This window comes from Pteropus alecto, unplaced genomic scaffold, assembly GCF_000325575.1.
Source record: "Pteropus alecto unplaced genomic scaffold, ASM32557v1 scaffold110, whole genome shotgun sequence".
Classification (NCBI taxonomy): domain Eukaryota; kingdom Metazoa; phylum Chordata; class Mammalia; order Chiroptera; family Pteropodidae; genus Pteropus; species Pteropus alecto.
Genome location: NW_006431920.1, coordinates 4203059 through 4223122, shown reverse-complemented (window position 1 = coordinate 4223122; position 20064 = coordinate 4203059). Strand labels below are relative to the sequence as shown.

The window sequence follows — 20064 nt, the reverse complement described above, 5'->3', positions numbered from 1 at the left end:
AGCGATCATTATTTTCCTGCCTTCGCCTTGAGTGACCGCTGGCCCAAGCCCGGAATGCATGTGAGCGGCTCACTGCTGCTGACCCACTAGCTGTACTGTTGTATTTTCTTTGGTTTTTCTACACTTGACATATGACAGGTATAGCTCAAAGATGATAAAACTGTCCGAATATATATCCTGGCTCAAATCTTGCAAAAAATAAAATCTGAATAGGCACGTGTTAGTACACTGACTTGAGATCCATACAGAAAATCCCGTAAAGAGATCTTTACAGAGATACTTAAATACCTATAAGAATGATAAAATTGTACAGCAAAATGCAATTTGGCAACAGATATCCAAAGCCTCAGAAAAGTTTGTGCCTGTTCTGTCCTGCAATGACACTTTTAGGAATTTATTGTAAAAAAAAACAGTTGGATAAATTTAGAAAACTAAATATCCAGGGATATTTATCATAGCATAGTTTGTAACTGTTAAAGTTGAAAAAACAAAAAACAAAAACAAAAACCCCAATCTAAATATCTGAAAACAGAACAACAGTTAGCTCAGCGATCCCCAACTTTTGTGGCACCAGGGACCGGTGCTCCTATGAGAATCTAATGCCTGATGATTCGAGGTGGAGCTGGGGTGGCGATGCTAGCGCTGGGGAGCAGCTGTAAATACAGTTGAAGTTTCACTCACTGGGCTGCTACTCACCTCCTGCAGTGCAGCCCAGTTCCTAACAGGCCACGGACGAGCCCGGTCTGCGGCCCGGGAACCCTTGAGTTAGCTGAATAAATGATGGTTCACCTGTGCAATAGGCTACTATACACCCATTTAAAGTAAAGCTATAAATCTATATTTATTGACATATATACAGTATGATTACGAAATGTGTATACGTCCTATGCATTTATGGATATAAGTTTTATGAGTAATATACATGAAAATGTTAGCAAATATCACCTTCTAGAGGTAGATTTTATTGGTGATTTTCATTCTTTTTTCTGTTTAATTTTTTTACAATGAGAATATGTTACTTTTATCATCAGAAAAAAATTAAAGTATCTCCTTAAAATTACAAAGACAAGAATTTTAGGAAGCTAAAAATTTGTAAGAGTTCTTGTTTTTTTACATTTTCTCTTGTTCCAGTTATTAAGTCTCATGCTCTTCTTGCGCTGCATGTTTTAAGATAGAAATTGTCTTTCTTTCCTCAGAAGAAAACGCCCTTTTTCCTTCATATACCGCATTGCCCTGGCTGCTCAGAGCTGGCGTTCAATGAATATTTAATAATTCACTGCTTTGCAGGCGGACGAGGGGAAGCTGGCATTAAAGGAAGCCCAGGGTCCCCAGGAAGCGTGGGTCTCCCAGGATTTCCAGTAAGAGTTCATGGTTTTGAAGCTTTAGTTGCAATCTGGAAAATGGAAGCACTGGAAAAAATACAGTTGCATCGCATATAGGTTATCGGTTTGGTGTCTGGCAAAGAAGAGGCACTTTACAGATACTTGTTGATTAAATAAATAAACGAATGATGTGTGAGTGAATAAGTGAATGAACTAATGAATTTATCATCATTTTAAACAGTATCAGAGACAGAAAGCAGATCAGTGGATCCCTGGGGCTGAGGCTGAGCTGGGATTGACCACAAATGGATTTGAGGAAATTTGAAGGAGTGATGGAAATGGCTTAATGCTGAATTGTAGGGATCGTAGCGTAAATGTATAAATTTACTTTAAAAATCATTGCATGGTATTCTTACAAAGGATACATTTTATGGTGTGTAAGTTACACCTCAATCAAGGGGTTAAAATTTTTAATTTGATTATCATAGTGAATGAGAAAGGTATTTGTGGATAAATATATTTCAATGAAATTATCCAGAGATGCATGTTAAAATTTATCAATATTCTAACATAATCTGAATTATGATCATAGTTGTAGCATATTGAATTAGATTATTGTATGTTGCATTGAGTTGTACTAACTGAATTCTTTTCCAGTTTTGGAGGCAAAAACAAAGCAAAAAGGAAAAAAGCTGAAAATTATACTTGTGTGCCAAAGAAAGTTTCTGGAAAAAAAAAAAAAAAAAACATGTTCATGAAAATTGAAAATTTCTTGTTTCTACTTTTTTCTTTTTTTGAGATTGCCACAAGAACAACTTTGCCCAAGCACAATGTAGACTCATTTATGTACCACTCTAGGGATTCCCAGGTGCTCGGGGTGATCCAGGACTTAAAGGAGAAAAAGGTGAAGCATCTCAGCCAGAAGGACAAGTAGGTGCCCCGGGGGATCCGGGACCCAGAGGACAGCCAGGAAGAAGGGGCTTAGATGGAATTCCTGGAACCCCCGGAGTAAAGGGAGTACCAGGACCTAAAGGTGAACCGGTTGGTATCTAGTAACTTTTTTTAAATTACCCTCCTTGTAAATGAAGTGCTCTGATGTTAAGACAAGGCGATTTCCTTTCAAAAACTTGGCTACTCATCACAGTTCGTCCCCCTAACTGCAGAATGAGGCATCTTCAAACCGGAGCAAAGATTTATAGTATTTTGACAAATAAATAGATAATACTTAATGATCTTTTTAGCCCCAAGAAAATTCTATGATGATAAGGACCTTGTCCCATACACAAGTTGCAATTCTACATTTGTGTCAAGTGAGTTTTTAAAGAAGTTCAGAAAATGATTAATAATGGAAAGTTTCAGCCAATATTTGGGGGGAGAGACAATGTCCATTCAAGTAAAAATAAGTGTGGAAAAGGACAGACTATTTAGGGGTGAAGTCAAATAAAGAGATCAAATATTTTGTCATTCACAATATTGAAGATTATGTAAATTTAATCTCTTTTCATGGGCTAGAATCTCTCACATGTGCAGTTGAAAAATTCCTACCAGGATATATTTTTCTGTAAGAAATTTGCAAGGCATACTGCCCAGCCTGTTCTATAAAATAACAATTTCTCCCAGGGTTAATCAGTGTTATCCAATAAAAGAAGTCCCTTTGAACAGGGTACCGTGGCAAACAAATTTAAAGATTCATTTACAGACTCTTTAATGCCAGAATACGAATTGTGACTCCCTACATGTACATATGGTATGCAGTTTTTCCTAAACCTTTTTGGCTACAAAGCACTTTTTGGCTAGGAATAGCTAGCATAGCCAATGTTTCTCAGACCCTCCTTTGGCAAACTGCCAGGCAGTCCCCTAGTTAGTAGTTACGCAAAGAGGAACAGAGCTAGAGTGCTTTGAGTCTAGTATTAACAGAGTTGGTAAAGATGTCTTAGAAAGTAAAGGAGAAAATCAAGGTGATGTGTTGTTTGTTATGCTCTGTCATTGTAAAGGAAGAAGGACCACTTAGCCACAAATGATATAAACAATGAAAAATCCAGTCAAATTTATTATTTGGGGCCACGTTGGAGAGGAAAGAGAACTTCGATTATTTTGTCAAATTCAATTTCTTCAAAACATACAATTTATTTTCAAAGTTAAAGCCTATCTCTTTTGTAATGAAAATGCCTGGTGAAAACCCAACAAATAAAGCTTTGCTGTACTGGTTTAGAAATGTGCCATTAACATGAATGTAACCCGTAATGCCATTTGAACTCTTGGCCAATTTGAGCTACATTTTAGGAGCTATTATCATATGGGTAGCATCCCACTGTAGGACATCTCAAGTGGGACTCAAGAGCGTTCCGAGTTAATGAAATATGGCTGAATCCCAAAGGGCACAAAACCACAGAAACCACAGTGCTCTTATGTTAGCAACTCACGTGTTCAAATGCCAACCGCTTTTTAATCCAAGACCTTCTCAAAGGCTGGTATTCCTATTCGTGGTAATATTAACCTGTGTAAGGAGATACTGGAATGAAGCACCATCCACACATATTCCTGTTGTCACAGGCCCTCAGTGGTGAGAAGGGGGACCAGGGTCGTCCAGGAGATCCTGGCATCCCTGGGTCCCCAGGACCTGCAGGACCAGCTGGACCACCAGGCTATGGACCACGGGGAGAGCTTGGTCCAAAGGGTGCCCAAGGCGTTCCTGGAGCCCCTGGACTACCTGGAGAAGCCGGTTGGTTAGTTTTCTTTCCAGTCCTGTTTTCCTGTGGAGTGGGTTGGTGGTTCCTAGAGCTGGTGAAGCTCCCTCAAGACCACTGGATGTATAGAAACTTGCTTCTAAAGTAGAATATGTCAACTCATAGACACCGGGAAAAACATGTGGGACATGTAAGATTAAGTCTATTTTTCTCCCTATTACCGAGTAATTCAGTTGAAATTTCCTAGGTAGACTGTATCCATTACTGATATACATATATGGAATTAATGGATCCTGATGGATGAGTCCAAGTTAGTTACAGTAAACAAAGGGGAGGCAAAAACCTAGGACATTGACCTTGAGATGCTTCTTCTAAGCGTCAAAGATCCACTGCTATTACGAATTTGTTTTTGTTTTTTTTAACCCATAACCCAATAAATGTTCTATAAGTAAAACTTCAAAATATCTAAGATGAATGAAGAAAAGTGTCTGATAATAGTTTTAGTCCTATAACTTTTGGGATCCACCTGTGCTGAACACAGTTGCTGGATACAGGAGGAATCTGATCCTCGATATTTACCTGTGGCAAAGAACAGGGCAGACGAGAATTGCACGTTACAGACAGTTTTAAGTAAATAATGCTACCGTGGTCATTTTCTACTTCTAAAATCATTTTAAACGGTGAGACCCAATAAACTAGTAGTCTCCAAATCTTTTCATAGCATCCCTCATCAGTAAAAAAAATTTGAGTACACAATCCCAAAGTATTCATACATATTATAAACCGTACACATATGTTTCTGTCCACGTGTGTATGTAAAACTTAGTTTATGGTTACATATACCTGTGTATTCTTTTTCTGTACCTTACTTTTAAGGCTGCTCTTCTAATCCAGGAACCCATGGCAGCCCACAGTCCAAATCCAGCCTACCGCCTATTTATGTATGGTCCACAAGCTAAGAACATTTTTTATATTTTTAAATGATTGGAAAAAAAAACTTTTGAATAATATGTTGTGAAATTCAAGTTTCAGTGTCCATAAATTAAGTGTTATTGGCACACAGCTACACTCATTCATGAGCATATTCTTTTGGCTGCTCTTATGCTACGATGGCAGAGTTGAGTAGTCAAGCCAGAGACCATCTGGACCACAAAGCCTAAATTATTTACTATCTAGCCCTTAGCAGAAAAAGTTTACTCAATCCTCTTCTGTTCTTTCTAATGGTGACTCCTTAGTGAAGGACTCCATTGTCCTAAAATATATTATCATCAAATGTCCCCATTACACTATTGTCAACCCACTTTTTCTGTAAATATATGAAATTTATGTATGGAAATACTAATAATGCTTATCATGAACATGTTCTTAATATTGGCCATTGTGGTCAGAATATTATCTGAAATCTTTGCCAGCTGAATAGGCATTATTTCCGCAATGACACATGAGAAATTTATAGAAAGTTTAAAAAATATCCCTCAGCTCACAGACCTTATAAAGAACAAGGCCAAGCCACATTTCATGATTTGCATAATACACCATACTTTCTTCCTAGGAAAACTAGTCACCTAGTAAATATCCTACCAGTATTCACCAATTTTTAAGCTGAATTCATATCATTAATTTTTTTTTTAAAATAGGCTCTTTTGCAATAGACTAGTATGTTGGGCTATTAATTAAAACAAGCCTTAGACAATAATAGACGCTAATAAATACTTGTCAATTGAATAAGGAAGTTTCTATGGGTTGGTCATCTTTCAGCCAGTGTTAAAGCCTATGTAAGCAGAGACTATTTTTTATATTCCTTGGAATATGTCTGTAAACGCTTTATTATCATATCATCTATTATATTTTCCCCCTGAACCAAGAAAAGCTTCAAGAAGCACATTAATGTTATGATCATAAATTTTATTAAGGTCCTAGGGGAGAATTCAGCGTTTCGACACCAGTCCCAGGCCCCCCAGGACCTCTAGGGCCTCCAGGCCATGCTGGCCCCCGAGGTCCACCTGGTGAGTATCCGCTTTGCAAAGTCTTGTGCATGGTATCAGACGGTACCCTGTCTCTCCTTGAAAAACACTGTCCCCACAATAAGGGAAAAATAAATTCATTGGCTCCCAAAGACAGCACAGGCCAGAGTGTCAGATACAAAGCCCATAGGCAGGGGACTTGCCGTTGTCCTTTGAAGTTATCCAAATCATTCCCATTGGGGCTTCTGGTTCGAAAAGAGAATTGATATATAATTACTTAAGAGGAACTTGAGAGCAGAACAATCTTCATGGATTTTTTGGTGGCGGAACAAGGAATGGTTGCCAGTGGGTGATCAGGATAGTACCCACAGCTTCTTCACATGAAAAATGTAACTTCTTTGCCAACATGATCTAAAATTTAATTTTGTGTGCATAGTTCAAGATATCTTGAATATTTCTTTTTAGTAGTTATACTTTCGGAATTATTGGCAGTTCCTAATGATTAGTCCATTGGGTAGAAATGGGGAAGAAGTCAGGGTTATGTTAAAATTATTTCTTAATTTCCAAAAATGTCTGAGATGACGCAGAAACTTAGACGTTTTGTTTGAAGGCAAGATAAAGAGAAGTGGCTGATGTGGATGTGGATGTGTTTTTAAGGTTTCCCTGGACTCCCAGGAAAATGTGATAATCCAGGTGTTCCTGGGCCTGATGGTGAACCAGGAATTCCAGGAATTGGATTCCCTGGGCCTCCTGGACCTAAGGGTAAGTTAAAAAATTTTAAAACATAAGGTTCATTGTGGATATTTAGAAAATATAAATATATATAATAAATACCATAGGCGATACCCATAATATCCTTTGAAAAGATGTATTCCACTAGTCTTAAATGGAACAAAATACCTTACAATAATATTAGGTAAAAAAGCAGAATTCATGATGATTTATGCAATTTCATCTCAATGCTATTTTTTAGTGCATAGAAAAAGAAACTGAATGGAAATTCATGAAAATGATTCTTGATAGTGGGAGTATGAAGAGGTTTTTTTTTTACTTCTTAATAGATGCCTACACTTTTTACATCTATATATTTCTTCACTTTATACATTTCTTCATAATAAAAAATAAACTATTAAATCACAAATAGCTGATTTCCCTATACACTCCAAAATAAATCCCAAAAGTTATTTTCCTCTGGGAAAAGAAAAAATGCTCTTTCTCATCAAAGGGGAAACACTCCAAAGAAATCCAGATGCTGAGAACTTAAACAATAACCTGAGGTTCCCCAGCGACAAACACATTAAAGTCCCGTGTAGGATGACATATGAGTATTCTCAGTCACCGGGCCATCACATTGAACTTCAGATTTTATGATGATTTCATGTTTTTTTCCAATATTATTTAAAGTGTTTATCGAAATATAATCCATACTGGTGCTTCATCTCTTAGATTGAACACATCATCAATGTTTATCATACATCAGTTCTGCCCAAATATGGGAATATTGATCTTAATTTATAAGTATTTGAAATGGAAGACATCATCACATTTCTCACGTGGTCACAAGAATGGCTTTGACTGTAATTTCCTGAATTTCTTCCCGATGATCTCTGCAGTAGCCCAGTCTGGCCCGTATTTATGCGTGGTCCTTCTTGGACCCTGCATGAAGAAAACTGCATCCAAGCTTGTAACCCCTACAGAGTCACCCTCAGGAGGGAGAGAGACCGTAAAATATGGGACCCAGAACTAGCCTAAGAGCTTCTTGAAAGCAGAGTCAAAATTTCCCAGTTGAACCTAATGAATCTCGTGAACTAAGTGTTATTTAAAAATTGGTCAAATTAGGGGCACCAAGAAATGGTTTGAGCATAGCTTTGCTCTAAGCATTTCCTTTTCTGAACCACAGAATAGAGAAAATGATGTGTGTGAGTCCTTTCTTAGTGCTCCTGTCATGAATGCATGAGAAGTTAATTAGTTACCGTCAATGGCTGCTATAAAGTTCAATATTATTTAAAGTGCTAGGCAGTTCTCTTGCGCAAGCCATGTTGAAAAAGTCTGTCTGGATGCTAGAAATGCTTTATATCTTTATCTGGGCCACACTTGCATAGATATAGATAGATCTATAAGTATATTTTACATTTAGTGTACAGCCAGTATACATTTACATTTAGTATACACATAAATATACACACACATGTAAATATTGATCTGGCTGTACACTAAATATATAATATACTTTTAAAAAAAAAGTCAGCCAAATGGTCAATCAGGATCAGCAGTTTAAAAAATTGTCGAATCAGAATCGTAGTGGTGCTAACCCACAGAAATGGAGAAGGTAATTTTTTAAATTGGGAACCAATGTAACCTGATTTGGATTTGAACTTTTTTTTAATTGCTAATTTAGCAGTTGGCTTTCTCATTATTCAAGCTTTCATAAAAACATCTACAGCTGCTCGCCTCACAAAAAACATCAGATAAAATAAGAGAGATACTGTTCAGAATCTTTTGATGAGACTAATCCTACAACCTTTATTTTTTCTCTGTAGGAGACCGAGGTTTTCCAGGAACAAAAGGATCACCAGGTTGTCCTGGAGAAATGGGAAAGCCAGGGTTACCTGGAAAGCCAGGTGTCCCAGGAGACAAGGTCTTTGAGAATTAAAATTCAGACTGATGTGGGGAGAGGATGAGCACTCACAGTTGGCCAGTTAGGATGTTTCTGCCAGTCAGGATGCTCTGTGTATAGAAATTATCAATGTATTTGTATAGGATGAAGATATTGAATTTGTCTAAAGTTTCTTGAACCACCACCCCACCCCACCCCTTTTAGGAAGGAAAATAGAAGGAATTAGAAGACAGGTTTGCTTATCTATTCTTCTCTTAGTCTTCAGAAACATTCAGAGCATTTTAAATGGGAGAACTCTCAAAAGAAACATGGATAGCTATGAGAAAAACTATCAAGAGAAGAGACATCTAGACTTTACAGAAAATTCCACAGTATTCAGAAAAAGTGGAAGCTCGAAAGAATTATCAAGCATAGTTTTATGGAAAAGTCAGCAACTAGAATTGAAAAGGAAAGTTGATGGAATAGTGGTGACTGTGCAAAACAGACTTAGAACCTCCGTAATGGAGATATTATTTTCAAGTAAACAACCAATAATCAGCCAAAGTCCAGTCAATAATCAATAGGGTTTGGGCAGCATCATGTAGTACAACTAACATAATTTCTGTGCCATAGGGAGAACCAGGACTAGCGATCCCTGGAGAACCAGGAATACCAGGTTTTCCAGGAGAAAAAGGCAATTCTGGGGAAAATGGAGAAATTGGACTCCCTGGATTTCCAGGTCTCCCTGGAATTCCGGGAACTGGAGGGCTTGATGGACCACGAGGTACAAGAGCAATTACTTTTCTCCACTGTGAGCTCGTAAAATGCAGCAAATCGAATATTTGGGGATGGAGAATTCTCAAAGTTCTAGAGCAATAAATAGAAGCCGTGGGGCCTAATTATTTTTCTATTCAACGTTATTGCCCTACCTTTGTTTCTTCTTTCTTTCTTCCTTCCATCTTTCCGTCTTCCTGAGGGTCCTGTACATAAGGCACATTAATGATATTAAATATTGGTCCCGTTTGGGGGAGAAAGTTACAGGAGAATGGTTGGGATAGCAGTACTCAGACCTTGGGTTTTGGCACCTGAATGTATTATATTCTTGGGCTCTATTTTGCAGGGGATCCAGGGCAGCCTGGACCACCTGGAGAAAAAGGACTCCCAGGAAGATGCACAGTGGGTCCCAGGGGAGCCCAAGGACTTCCGGGCTTAAATGGATTGAAAGGGCAACAAGGTAAGAGGACGCCCTCTGGACCAGTCACTAGATGGACAAGCGGCATGGGACTGCTGCTGTGTGTTTTGCTGTTTAACATCAGAAGTTTCTAGCAATAAGATCTGACCACTGTTCAGTGGGAAATGCTATTTCAGAAATATAAACCTGTTGCCACGGATTCGTTGCAGTGAGTACCACTTGTAGAGTGAGAGACTTCAAGTCAGTGTAGAAAGTTGTCTGTGCTTTGTATGCAAGAAATATGAACACTAAATATGTAGGTAGATATATATTTACATATATATTTATTTAGGTAGATGTATATTTACATATATATATTACATATATATATATATATATATAAAACTCGAAAAAGGTTTTACCTTTATAATTATATTAAAGTGGTAAATTTATCCTTATTATTAAAATAGAGTGAAGGTATGCAAAAATATCCATTTAACAAGTTATAAACTGAAGTATGTAATTAGTTGCTTTAAAACAACATAAAAGAAGGGTGTGAAAATAAATCAGAGTTATGCAGACTACTGTTAGAGTGTACAGCTGAAACTTACTGGATTTTGTTTACCAATGTCGCCATAAAAAAAATAATAAATAAATTTTAAAAATAAAAAAATAAAAAATTATGCAGATTAGATGGTCCAAATAATGGAAATTTGCTCCATCTTTTCGGCTCCTCTCAGCGAGATCTGTGATCTGTTACGGGGGAAAATCCTTTAGAACTCAGCTAATGCCTGTGGGCTATCACAGTACTTAATGTGTTCACACAAACAAATCTGTGGCCAGGACGTTAATTGCAGTGGTGTTCTTACTGTTCCCAGAAGTATCTGGTGGCTCGCTCCGTGTGGGTGGCTCTGAATATATTCTGCAAGCTAAAGATTGAGCCACAGTCATAAAGTGCAGTCCCAGGATGTACCAGCAGGACTAGAAAGTAGATCTAAATTCTACATTCTTATTACTGCATGAGTCATTGAAACAGAGAATGTCAAAGCCAAAACAGATCTTAAAGATTTTATAGAAGGGGATGTAAATGAATCAACCTAGTAAGAATGTGGTTTGCTCAAAATCACACGGCTAAATATTTACAGCCATAAAATATTTTTGGAGTTGGTGGGGAATGTAATTATGTGTTCGTTCATTCATTTGTTCATTCTTTCATTCAAATATAGGCAGAAGAGGTGAAATAGGACTAAAGGGAGACCCAGGTATTCCAGGCTTGGATAGGCCAGGATTTCCTGGAGAACCTGGACCACCAGGAATACCGGGTCGTCGAGGTGAGATGGGACCACCTGGTCAAAAAGGATATCCAGGAAATCCAGGATTTTTAGGGCCACCAGGTATCTTTTTTTTGGTGCTTTTACTGTTCTTCTACTGTGTTCCTCCACATTTTCCTTTTCAGGTGGCTGTATAAACTGGACATAGGCATAGGCTTTTGACTCTATGCTTCTCTTTCCGTTAGTATGAGTTTTTTCTTCTGAATTGTTTGTAAGGGGCCAGAGGGCAGGAAAATGGTGGTGGTGGGATGATCACATTTCACAACTTCCTAGAATATGACGATATTTGCTGTGTAATCTTTTTTATAGTACTAGTTAAATGTATTTACTCGTATTTTGTTGAGATTTTTTTGCATCTATATTCATAAGGCATACTGGTCTGTCTTCTTTTCTTATAATGTCTGGTTTAGGTATCAGAGTAATGCTGGCTTTACAGAACAAGACAGGTCATGTTTCTTCCTCATATTTTCTAGAAGAGTTTGTGAAGAATAGATATTCTTTAAACTTTTGGTAGAATTCAACAACAGAGTCATCTAGGTCTAGGCTTTCTTTTCTGGGGAGTTTTTAAATTACTAATTCAATTTCTTGTTATGGGTCTATTCAGATTTTCTATTTCTTCTCTAGTCAGTTTTGGTAATCTATGCCTCCCTAGGAATTGGTCCACTTTATCTAAATTATGTAATTTGCTGGCATATCATTGTTTGTAGTAGTCTCATAGTTATTTTTATTTCATCACTATTTTTATATTTTATACATTTGTTAAAAATATTCCAATAGTCTCTGCATGCATAAGAACCTCACTGATCTTTCTTTCAGAGAAGAACCCAGAATAACAACTTAATCTGCAAATTATTCTTTCTTTCATATTATTAAGCTACTATCATGTGCCAGCAGAGTTCCAGGCCATAAAGACACATTGGTGGACAAGACTTCACCTCCAACAGTGAGGGAGATGAGAATAAATAGATTTGAAAACTAAGTTTAACTCTAGACAACTGCCGTAAAGAAACTAAAATAAGGGACTATCACAGAAAGCTATTGGTCATGGATTGAAAGGAGAGAATGCTCCAAAATTTCAATATAGTCTGTTCTCATCCACAAATGTGATTTGCTACCAGTGACTTTTATAGGATGTAGCAAAGGCCATTTACCGACCCAAATGTGGTTATTTTCCTCTTTCCAGAAACCATTTCCTCAACTCCCAATATTTCCTTCTAAGTATGATTTACATTGTTTTATGGAGCATTATTTTAAGGAGCATTTCTCATTCTGCACAACATGTGCTGCTTTGCGTCACTTTGTTTCCACAGGTGAAAGAGGAACCGTTGGGATGATAGGCTATCCTGGACACATCGGCCTTCCGGGGCCTGCTGGGAACCCAGGCCCCCCGGGACGGAAGGGTGAGTGATGCGGGGCTTCCCAGCAAACAGGAAGCGCAAACGATGTTCATTTATTTAACAGTAAAATGAATTATTTTTTATTCTTTGTGAGGAAAATAGTTCTGAGAGAACCGTGTATTTGATTTTGCTGTTGTCTGTATTTCTTTTTCCCATTCGAATGGGATCATATTTTCTCTGTGCTGGTTTATATGCTTCAGTTATGGGGCTGCTTGTTTGAGGAAACTCTCAAGTTGTCAGTACTGTTAACCGTTTTGGCTTCTTTGTTTCATTTCGTTCTATGGCAAGCACCATTGCCGTCTGAATCCTTATGAGTTATTTAAGGATTAAGGAACTGCTGTTTTTATTCTTATCTTATAGGTAGCATTGGAATTCCCGGAGCGAAGGGTGAGAGAGGACCTTCAGGAGCCAAGGGGGAAGAAGGGGACAAAGGACCTCCTGGGCCTTCTCAAATATCCCTCTTAGTGGGGGACAAAGGGGAACCAGGCCTCAAAGGTAGAGACTGCCTTATGCTGAGAACCAGAACATCAGAGCTGATTCTCTGACCAAGAATTATCAAGGCAAATCTTCATGGTTGGCTAATGAGGACAGTAAGGGCCAGTGTTTAGTTTCCTGCCCACAGTCACACAGCCATTTGGTGGCCCACGCCTGGACTAGAACTGGGTCTTGTGTGCCTTGCATAATAATATGTTGCCTCCTTAAGGCATAACTTTTTATTTCTAAGTCAATTCTGCATGTTGGTGTGCTGTATGTAAATTGTCACTTGTCAATTTTAAATGATAAGCCCCCAAAGCCCCTTTTTGCCAAGTGAAAGAGAAAATTAAACCCTTAGGAAATGCCACATGAAAACCTTCCCTGGCTGAAATAGAAACCTCCACCCCAAATTCTACTTTATTCCATCAACTGTTGAGATAAATTTTTCTCATTGCATCTAAAAACTGCTTCTCATGCTCAAAATCCTTTGGAGAATAATTATTAAAAAGAAAGTATGTTTTAATTGAAAATTAATGCTTTGGAATGTTGTTATTAACTGTAGCTACTAAACTAAAATTCAAACCCAATCAAATTATTTCAAGTTATTTGAGCTCTTTCTGTGACAGTTTTTGTTATATGATCAATACAACCAATATAAAATCAAATTTTAAGAAAGCCTAATTATGATCTTCTTGATCAATTTTAATCCCAAGTAATTAAAAAATAAAACAAACAGAATTTCTATGTAAAATGAAGTGTTTGCAAATCAAACTTTCATAGCAGGGAAGAATAAAGGAAAAATGTGTTTCCAGTTGCAAAACCATATTAAGTTTTGAGTATTTTGTAACAAATTTTGAGAAGCGAAATTGTGTTCAACAAATTTTTATATGCTTGGCACGTGAAGACTTATAGTCCAGGTAAAGATTTGCTAAGAAAAATTCTACAGGGTTCTGTAGACCGCAGGAGAAAAGCTGAGTAGTCGTCTTTCCCAGAATTAGGAAGGACTTCGCAGAATCCAAACGTCTTAGATCAGCTTCTTTACCTCTTGCTCTTTGCCTATCTCTCCAGCTGTATGACATTTATTTACTCAATAATCGTTTTTCAATATCTATTAACTGGGCATTTTACTGTGTCCTGACGACACAGAAATGAACATGGCAGGGGGCGTATCCTGGTCTTGAACTTACAGTTCAGTGTGGGGAAAAGAGACACTGATGGATCTTTAAACATGTCCTGTATAGGGCCAAGTAGTGAGTATCTTAGGCTTTGTGGACCACATATGGTCTTTGTTGCAGATTCTTCTTTAGTGTTCATTTCTCTATTTGTTTACAAATCCTTTAAAAATGTAAAAACCATCTTTAGCTCTCCAGCCATACCACACCAAGCCAGATTTGGCCGGCAGGCTGTAGTTAGTTAACCCCTAAAAACCCAAAGCGAATGAATACACTAAATATACAGTTTTAGATGATGATAAATCATAATGGAAATGGAAAAAACAAAAGTTAACAAAGAAAATAATCAAATACACTGGGTACTCACCACTCCTTCGCAAATGCTATGTTCTTGCCTGAGAATCCTGTCCCATTCCATGCTTTTTTCTACCCAGCTAGCTCCCACCTGGTCTTCAAGACTGAGCTAAGAAAATATCCCCTCTTCCAGAAATTCTTCCCTGTAGCATATTGCGCCCAACTCTGTTACAGAACTTAGCGCATCAGGTGGCAATTGTTTGTTTACTTGGCTATCTCCCCGCAAAACGCTAAAAACTTGGAGAAAGGGAACATGATTTATGTCTCCAGTACTCGGCACAAGACCTGTCTATTAATTCGATGCTTGACCCATATGAATAAATAAGTATGTAAGCAGGAAAACAGCCAAGGAAAGTGAATCTGCTTAAGAAAAGTCATAAAGCCAGGCCATAGATGGTAGAATGCTTCAAAGGCCAGTGGAAGAAGTTTGTAATTTACACTGTATATAATAGATTCGAGGAATATTTTTGAGCGGAAAAATAATGTGCTCAAAGCCATGTTTTACAATAGTAGGGTGGTGTTGTGGGAAGTTTATGAGCTTTCCCAACTGCAGAACTGGGTTCAAATCCCAAAATTATCCCTGATTGACGGTGAGACTCTAGGTGAGTCCACTGACTTCTTAGAGTCAGTTTTCCCACCTCTACACCCAATCGAGAAAGGATAGACAGAGATTGCCTGCAGGTTAAATAATATTTAGAAAAGGAAATAATGTCTGTCTTATACTAGTTACTTAATATATGATAGTTATAATTAATGGATTGAGAATGGAATAGTCTAGACAGAAATAGTGTGGTATATGGTCCTATCATTACTAACATTAAAAATCATAAAAAAAAGAAGCTACAGTCTGTGTTTAAAGAGTTAATATTACGATAATTGCTAGTTTTCTTTGAGAACTAAGTCATGCCAGCCACTGTGCTAATGATTTATACATATTATCTCATTTAATCTTCTTTTTTAAAAGATATGTCCACATCTGCCCATGCTCTTTATAAATATGCTATGCTATATTGTAATAATAGCTCATCAATTTTCATCTGATTGCCGATAACTCTGATAAAATTATAACCTGTATTTTTAATACATGGTTTTTAACTTTAGGATTTGCAGGAAGGCCGGGGGAGAAAGGAGACAGAGGCATTCCAGGGTTACCAGGTTTCCAAGGACTCGAAGGGCCCCCCGGACCACCAGGACCACCAGGTATAGCTGATTCTCTAATAGAAACATCAGGTTTTAAATTTTCCTAAATCTAAATGTAACAAAAATGTGTTTCTAGATTTACTGGGTCAGATATGAATTCTGCTCCAACAGTGTTCCAACAGAAATTTGCTTTTAAATTCAACCAAACTGAAAGTGTTTATACTTAGCCTGTATTAACTAAATATATGTATATTTAGTGTATATATATATATATATATACATATATAATATATATATACACACACATATATATGTATAATTAACCTACCTGAAGTTCCATTTTGTACTAAAAATCTTATTTTGAAACTGCTATTATGTACTATAAATAATTTATCACAATATCACATATCATAGAGGAAAATCAGGTAATGCTTTAGAGGTTTTCAAATTTGCCTCTAACTTTTTTAAACAAGTTATTGTTTGACGTAATTTTTTAAACAATTAAAGTAGCGCTCTTTTCTCTATAATCACATTAGTGACAAAATGTATTACGTGATCATAAAATTTCATATTCAATATAGAAATCTATTACTATACTGTTGCAAGGGACCCTCTTTTCTGCTAGCATTGGTCCTAGGATGATTTTGATGTTTGAAATCCAAGCCTGCTGACAAGAATCCAACTTTCTCTAAGTTTACATTTTCTGGGTTCTTAGTACCCTCCTTATATGAAGTTTAAAAAGCATCTAAACTAGTATTTAAACCAGCTAGTTTTGCTGCTCTGGGTGCATTCATTCATTCATGCAAGCAACAAATAGTTATTGAGCACCTACTGTGTCCAAGAACTATGCAGGGCATATAACTATTTATTTGTTCTCAAGGCCCCAGAGGAGATCCAGGCAGCACTGGGAATCCTGGAGAACCAGGACCACGTGGTGTGCCAGGAAGTATGGGGAACATGGGGGTGCCAGGTAATGTATACACTCCAGTTATGAGCCTACGAGCTCACGATGAGTTCCCAATTCTAGATTTTCTGTGTTGTTTGTTGTTTCGTTTTTCCACTTGGTAGAAAGTTGTTGTAAAATAACTACATTTACTTTTAGACAAATGTATTATGGGGCAATTATAGAACATGAGTGAGAACAAAAAAATATTTACATGCGTAAACATCATTCATTATGCTACCTGATGCATTAGTGATTCAGAAAAAGCCAACTTCCTAGGAGAAAGACGATTTGTACAAAAGCCAGAAGTAGAACATTTCAAGATCCCTGTGTTTACCCATTTTACCTAATTTCTTTCCTAATTTCAGGAACTAAAGGAAAGAAGGGAACTTTGGGACTCCCAGGTCCACCTGGAAGACCAGGTCTCCCAGGTATTCATGGTCTCCAAGGAAATAAGGGAGAGCCAGGTTATTCAGAAGGTACAAGGCCAGGACCACCAGGACCAAAGGTATATAGACCACTGAAGTATTTACATTTTGGTGGTGGACTAAGAGTCTCTTTAAATATCAACAAGTATATGGATTCAATGTGGATAGGGAAAAAAAATGGAAAATATTATATTTTCAGGTAGTTATTTAGTTTTTTTTATGTCCTATCTCCACAACTGAGGATATCTATCACATGGCTGTCAACCTCTGAACTTATTCCCCACAGTTAATTTCAACTCCCAAGGAATTTCTCATAACTGTTCCTGCAATTTAAGTGTGCTGCCAGAAGGAGGCAGTGATCAGAGGTCCACGCAATCTGACAGCCGTGTTTCTTTTTCCTGTGCTATAAAGTTGCCGATCTCTGCTGTGTACTCATCTCACACAGACTTTCAAAAATAAAGTTCTAAACCTTGTAACCAAAAACACTTGACTTATTAAACCATGATAAAAGATGTAAAATAACTTCAGAGCATCATTAAAAAGCAAACACCATCCTAAGATACATACATTTATCTTTCTTAATTGTTTTGAAACTTTAACCATTTTCAAATCATTACACAGAATTTTATCTTGTCTGAGTGTTCTCAGTGCTTGTGCTCTGTTAACTGGAGGTTGTATTTTGAAGCCTTTGCTAGCTTGTTGTACTGAGAGCAGCAACCAAATGTTTCGGTGGGGGTCAGCTGTTTTTTTTTTTAGGTTTATTTCCTTTCAACCTTTGTGTATATAGCAGTTATATTGGGTCAGAGCTTGACCACTAGAGAATGACTGATTAATAGAAGTTCCATAAGCTGGGGTTTTAACACGGAATTCCATGGACCCCTAAACAAGTCTATGGAATCCAAAGAAGCCTGCTAATCTCCTAAAATTGAACGTAAAAAAAAAGAAAAGAAAAATGCAAATTTTTGTAGGGGAGAGCCTGTATTTTTTATCAGATGTTCAAGAGTCTATGACTCCAAAATATATAAAACTTGTTACTTAGGGGGTCTTTTCCCTGACTCTGTTTTGAGCCAATAAAATATCACCGTTCCTAAAGATTTCCACCAATAATGTTTTCCATCAGTAATTTCTAAAAATAATAGGAAAGAATCAGCTGTAAATTAAGTTTATTGGGGTAACATTGGTTAATATAATTATATAATTTTCAGGTGTACATTATAATTTAATATCTGTATATTCTATTGTGTGTTTACCACCCAAAGTCCAGTTTCCTTCAGCTACCATATAAGGAAAGAAAATTTTTAGAAGCCACACAGACTCAAGAAAATAACTTGGAGCACAAATAAATTTCCATATTTATTTTTAGACTAAATCCTCAGAAAACCAGGGAGAGACTCTTTCCGCTGAGATATTTTCTCAGTGAGGGATCATTTTATACTTAATTCACATTCAGTTAATTAATAGTTTTATTTAGATTTAGAGTTTTCATAGGTAACCACAAAAATTTTTTAAATTGTGCATTGAACACAAAAGAAGCTGTTTTTACCATGCTGGTAAATCACAGTAACAGAATAATATATTTTAATCAGCTACTATGGAGATTTTGTCAGTCACCATCAAATCCATACGTGCTGGCTTATCATAAAACTGAAGAATAGATTTAATGAATATTAAACCATTGAAGGATTTTTTTTACATGTGATTGACATACTTTTATCTGTATGCATAGTATTCGTAGGACACATATCCATTTGATCTATTTCTTTCTTATCCCTGAGTTAATCATCAGAATTTGAAATTATACATTTGATTATTTTCTAGCTCCCCACTGGTCTCTAAAGCTCCATGAAGGCGGAGACTGTATATATCACCTATCCGTATACGATTATTATTATATTCCTGGTGAGAGCCAGCTTCATGGGTACGCAACTCATGTAGCTACAGAGGTTGGGAGCTAAGCGGGATTCCATGCTTCATGTAATGCTCTGCCACTGCTATCTTGGACTGCTTTAACATCACTTTAAAAGAGAACCGAATTTTCATTTTGTGCTGGGCCCCACAAATCACGTAGCCTTCCTGTTCCCAGCACTTATCCCATAGCAGACACTTAATATGAATGTCAAACAAACAAACAAACAAATAAATGCAAACGAACACAGTTTACACTTAATTCTGATCCCACATCCTGCTCATATGAGAATTTTAAAGGTGTTTGACTGAATTTAAGGGGGAACCAGGATTGCCAGGTGCCGTGGGAAAGAAAGGAGAAAGAGGGCCGCCCGGCGCACCTGGACATTCAGGGCCTGCTGGACCGGAGGGAGTCCCTGGAGATCCCGGGAGTCCTGGCCACCCAGGTGAGCCCTGGAAGCTAGAAGCATGACGCTGAGCATGACTCTCACCTCCTCTAACCACCTCCGTAGACAGAGAGCTGTTTAGGCTTTTGCACTACAATTGCTTCTACTTAACTTTGATTTCAAATTCTAAGACACTGAGACACAGCAAATTAATCAGGAGGAGTCTTATTTTACTGATCCGCCAGTTCAGTGGACTGAGATCTGAAAACCTGCACCCCTAAACCAAACTTCTGAAGTGCTGCCTCAGTGAACTCGGCCTAAAGACGTGATACATTAGTTCATTGCCCAATTTTATAATCGTCGTATTAGTTTTTCTAGGGTTTCCACAACAAATAATACGGACAGGGTAGCTTAAACAGCAGAAATTTTTTTTCTCACTATTCTGGAGGCTAGAAGTTTGAGATCGAGGTATCAGCAGGGTTGACCTCTGACACCTTCCTTCTTGACTTATAGGTGGCCACCTTCTCCCTGTGTCTGTGTCCAACTTTCATCAAGCATATTGGATTAGAACCCAATCCACTGACCTCATTTTAACTTAATTGCTTCTTTAAAGACACTATCTCCAAAGATAGTGATATTCCAAGCCACTGGGGGTCAGGACTTCAATGTACGAATGGAGAAGCAACACAATTCAACCTGTAACACTGTTGTAATTTTTTTTTTTTTTTCTGGCATGTTTCAAGGTTGAACGTTGGCTTTTTTTCTCATTTGTTTACTTTTCAGTTTTTGTTTCG

The 20064-nt window shown here is 37.4% G+C and overlaps 1 protein-coding gene across 1 annotated transcript in view; it reads left to right on the top strand.

Annotated features, from left to right (window-relative positions):
- The window catches only part of COL4A3 (collagen type IV alpha 3 chain), an 82805-nt gene that overhangs the window by 39678 nt on the left and 23063 nt on the right, over positions 1 to 20064 (top strand). Inside the window, 15 exon segments of the mRNA XM_015585385.1 lie at positions 1288 to 1358; positions 2181 to 2363; positions 3876 to 4044; positions 5923 to 6015; positions 6631 to 6735; positions 8514 to 8611; positions 9203 to 9353; positions 9690 to 9803; positions 10967 to 11134; positions 12382 to 12471; positions 12829 to 12963; positions 15570 to 15668; positions 16489 to 16578; positions 16920 to 17059; positions 19204 to 19330. Coding sequence (XP_015440871.1) covers positions 1288 to 1358; positions 2181 to 2363; positions 3876 to 4044; positions 5923 to 6015; positions 6631 to 6735; positions 8514 to 8611; positions 9203 to 9353; positions 9690 to 9803; positions 10967 to 11134; positions 12382 to 12471; positions 12829 to 12963; positions 15570 to 15668; positions 16489 to 16578; positions 16920 to 17059; positions 19204 to 19330 — 1833 coding nt within the window.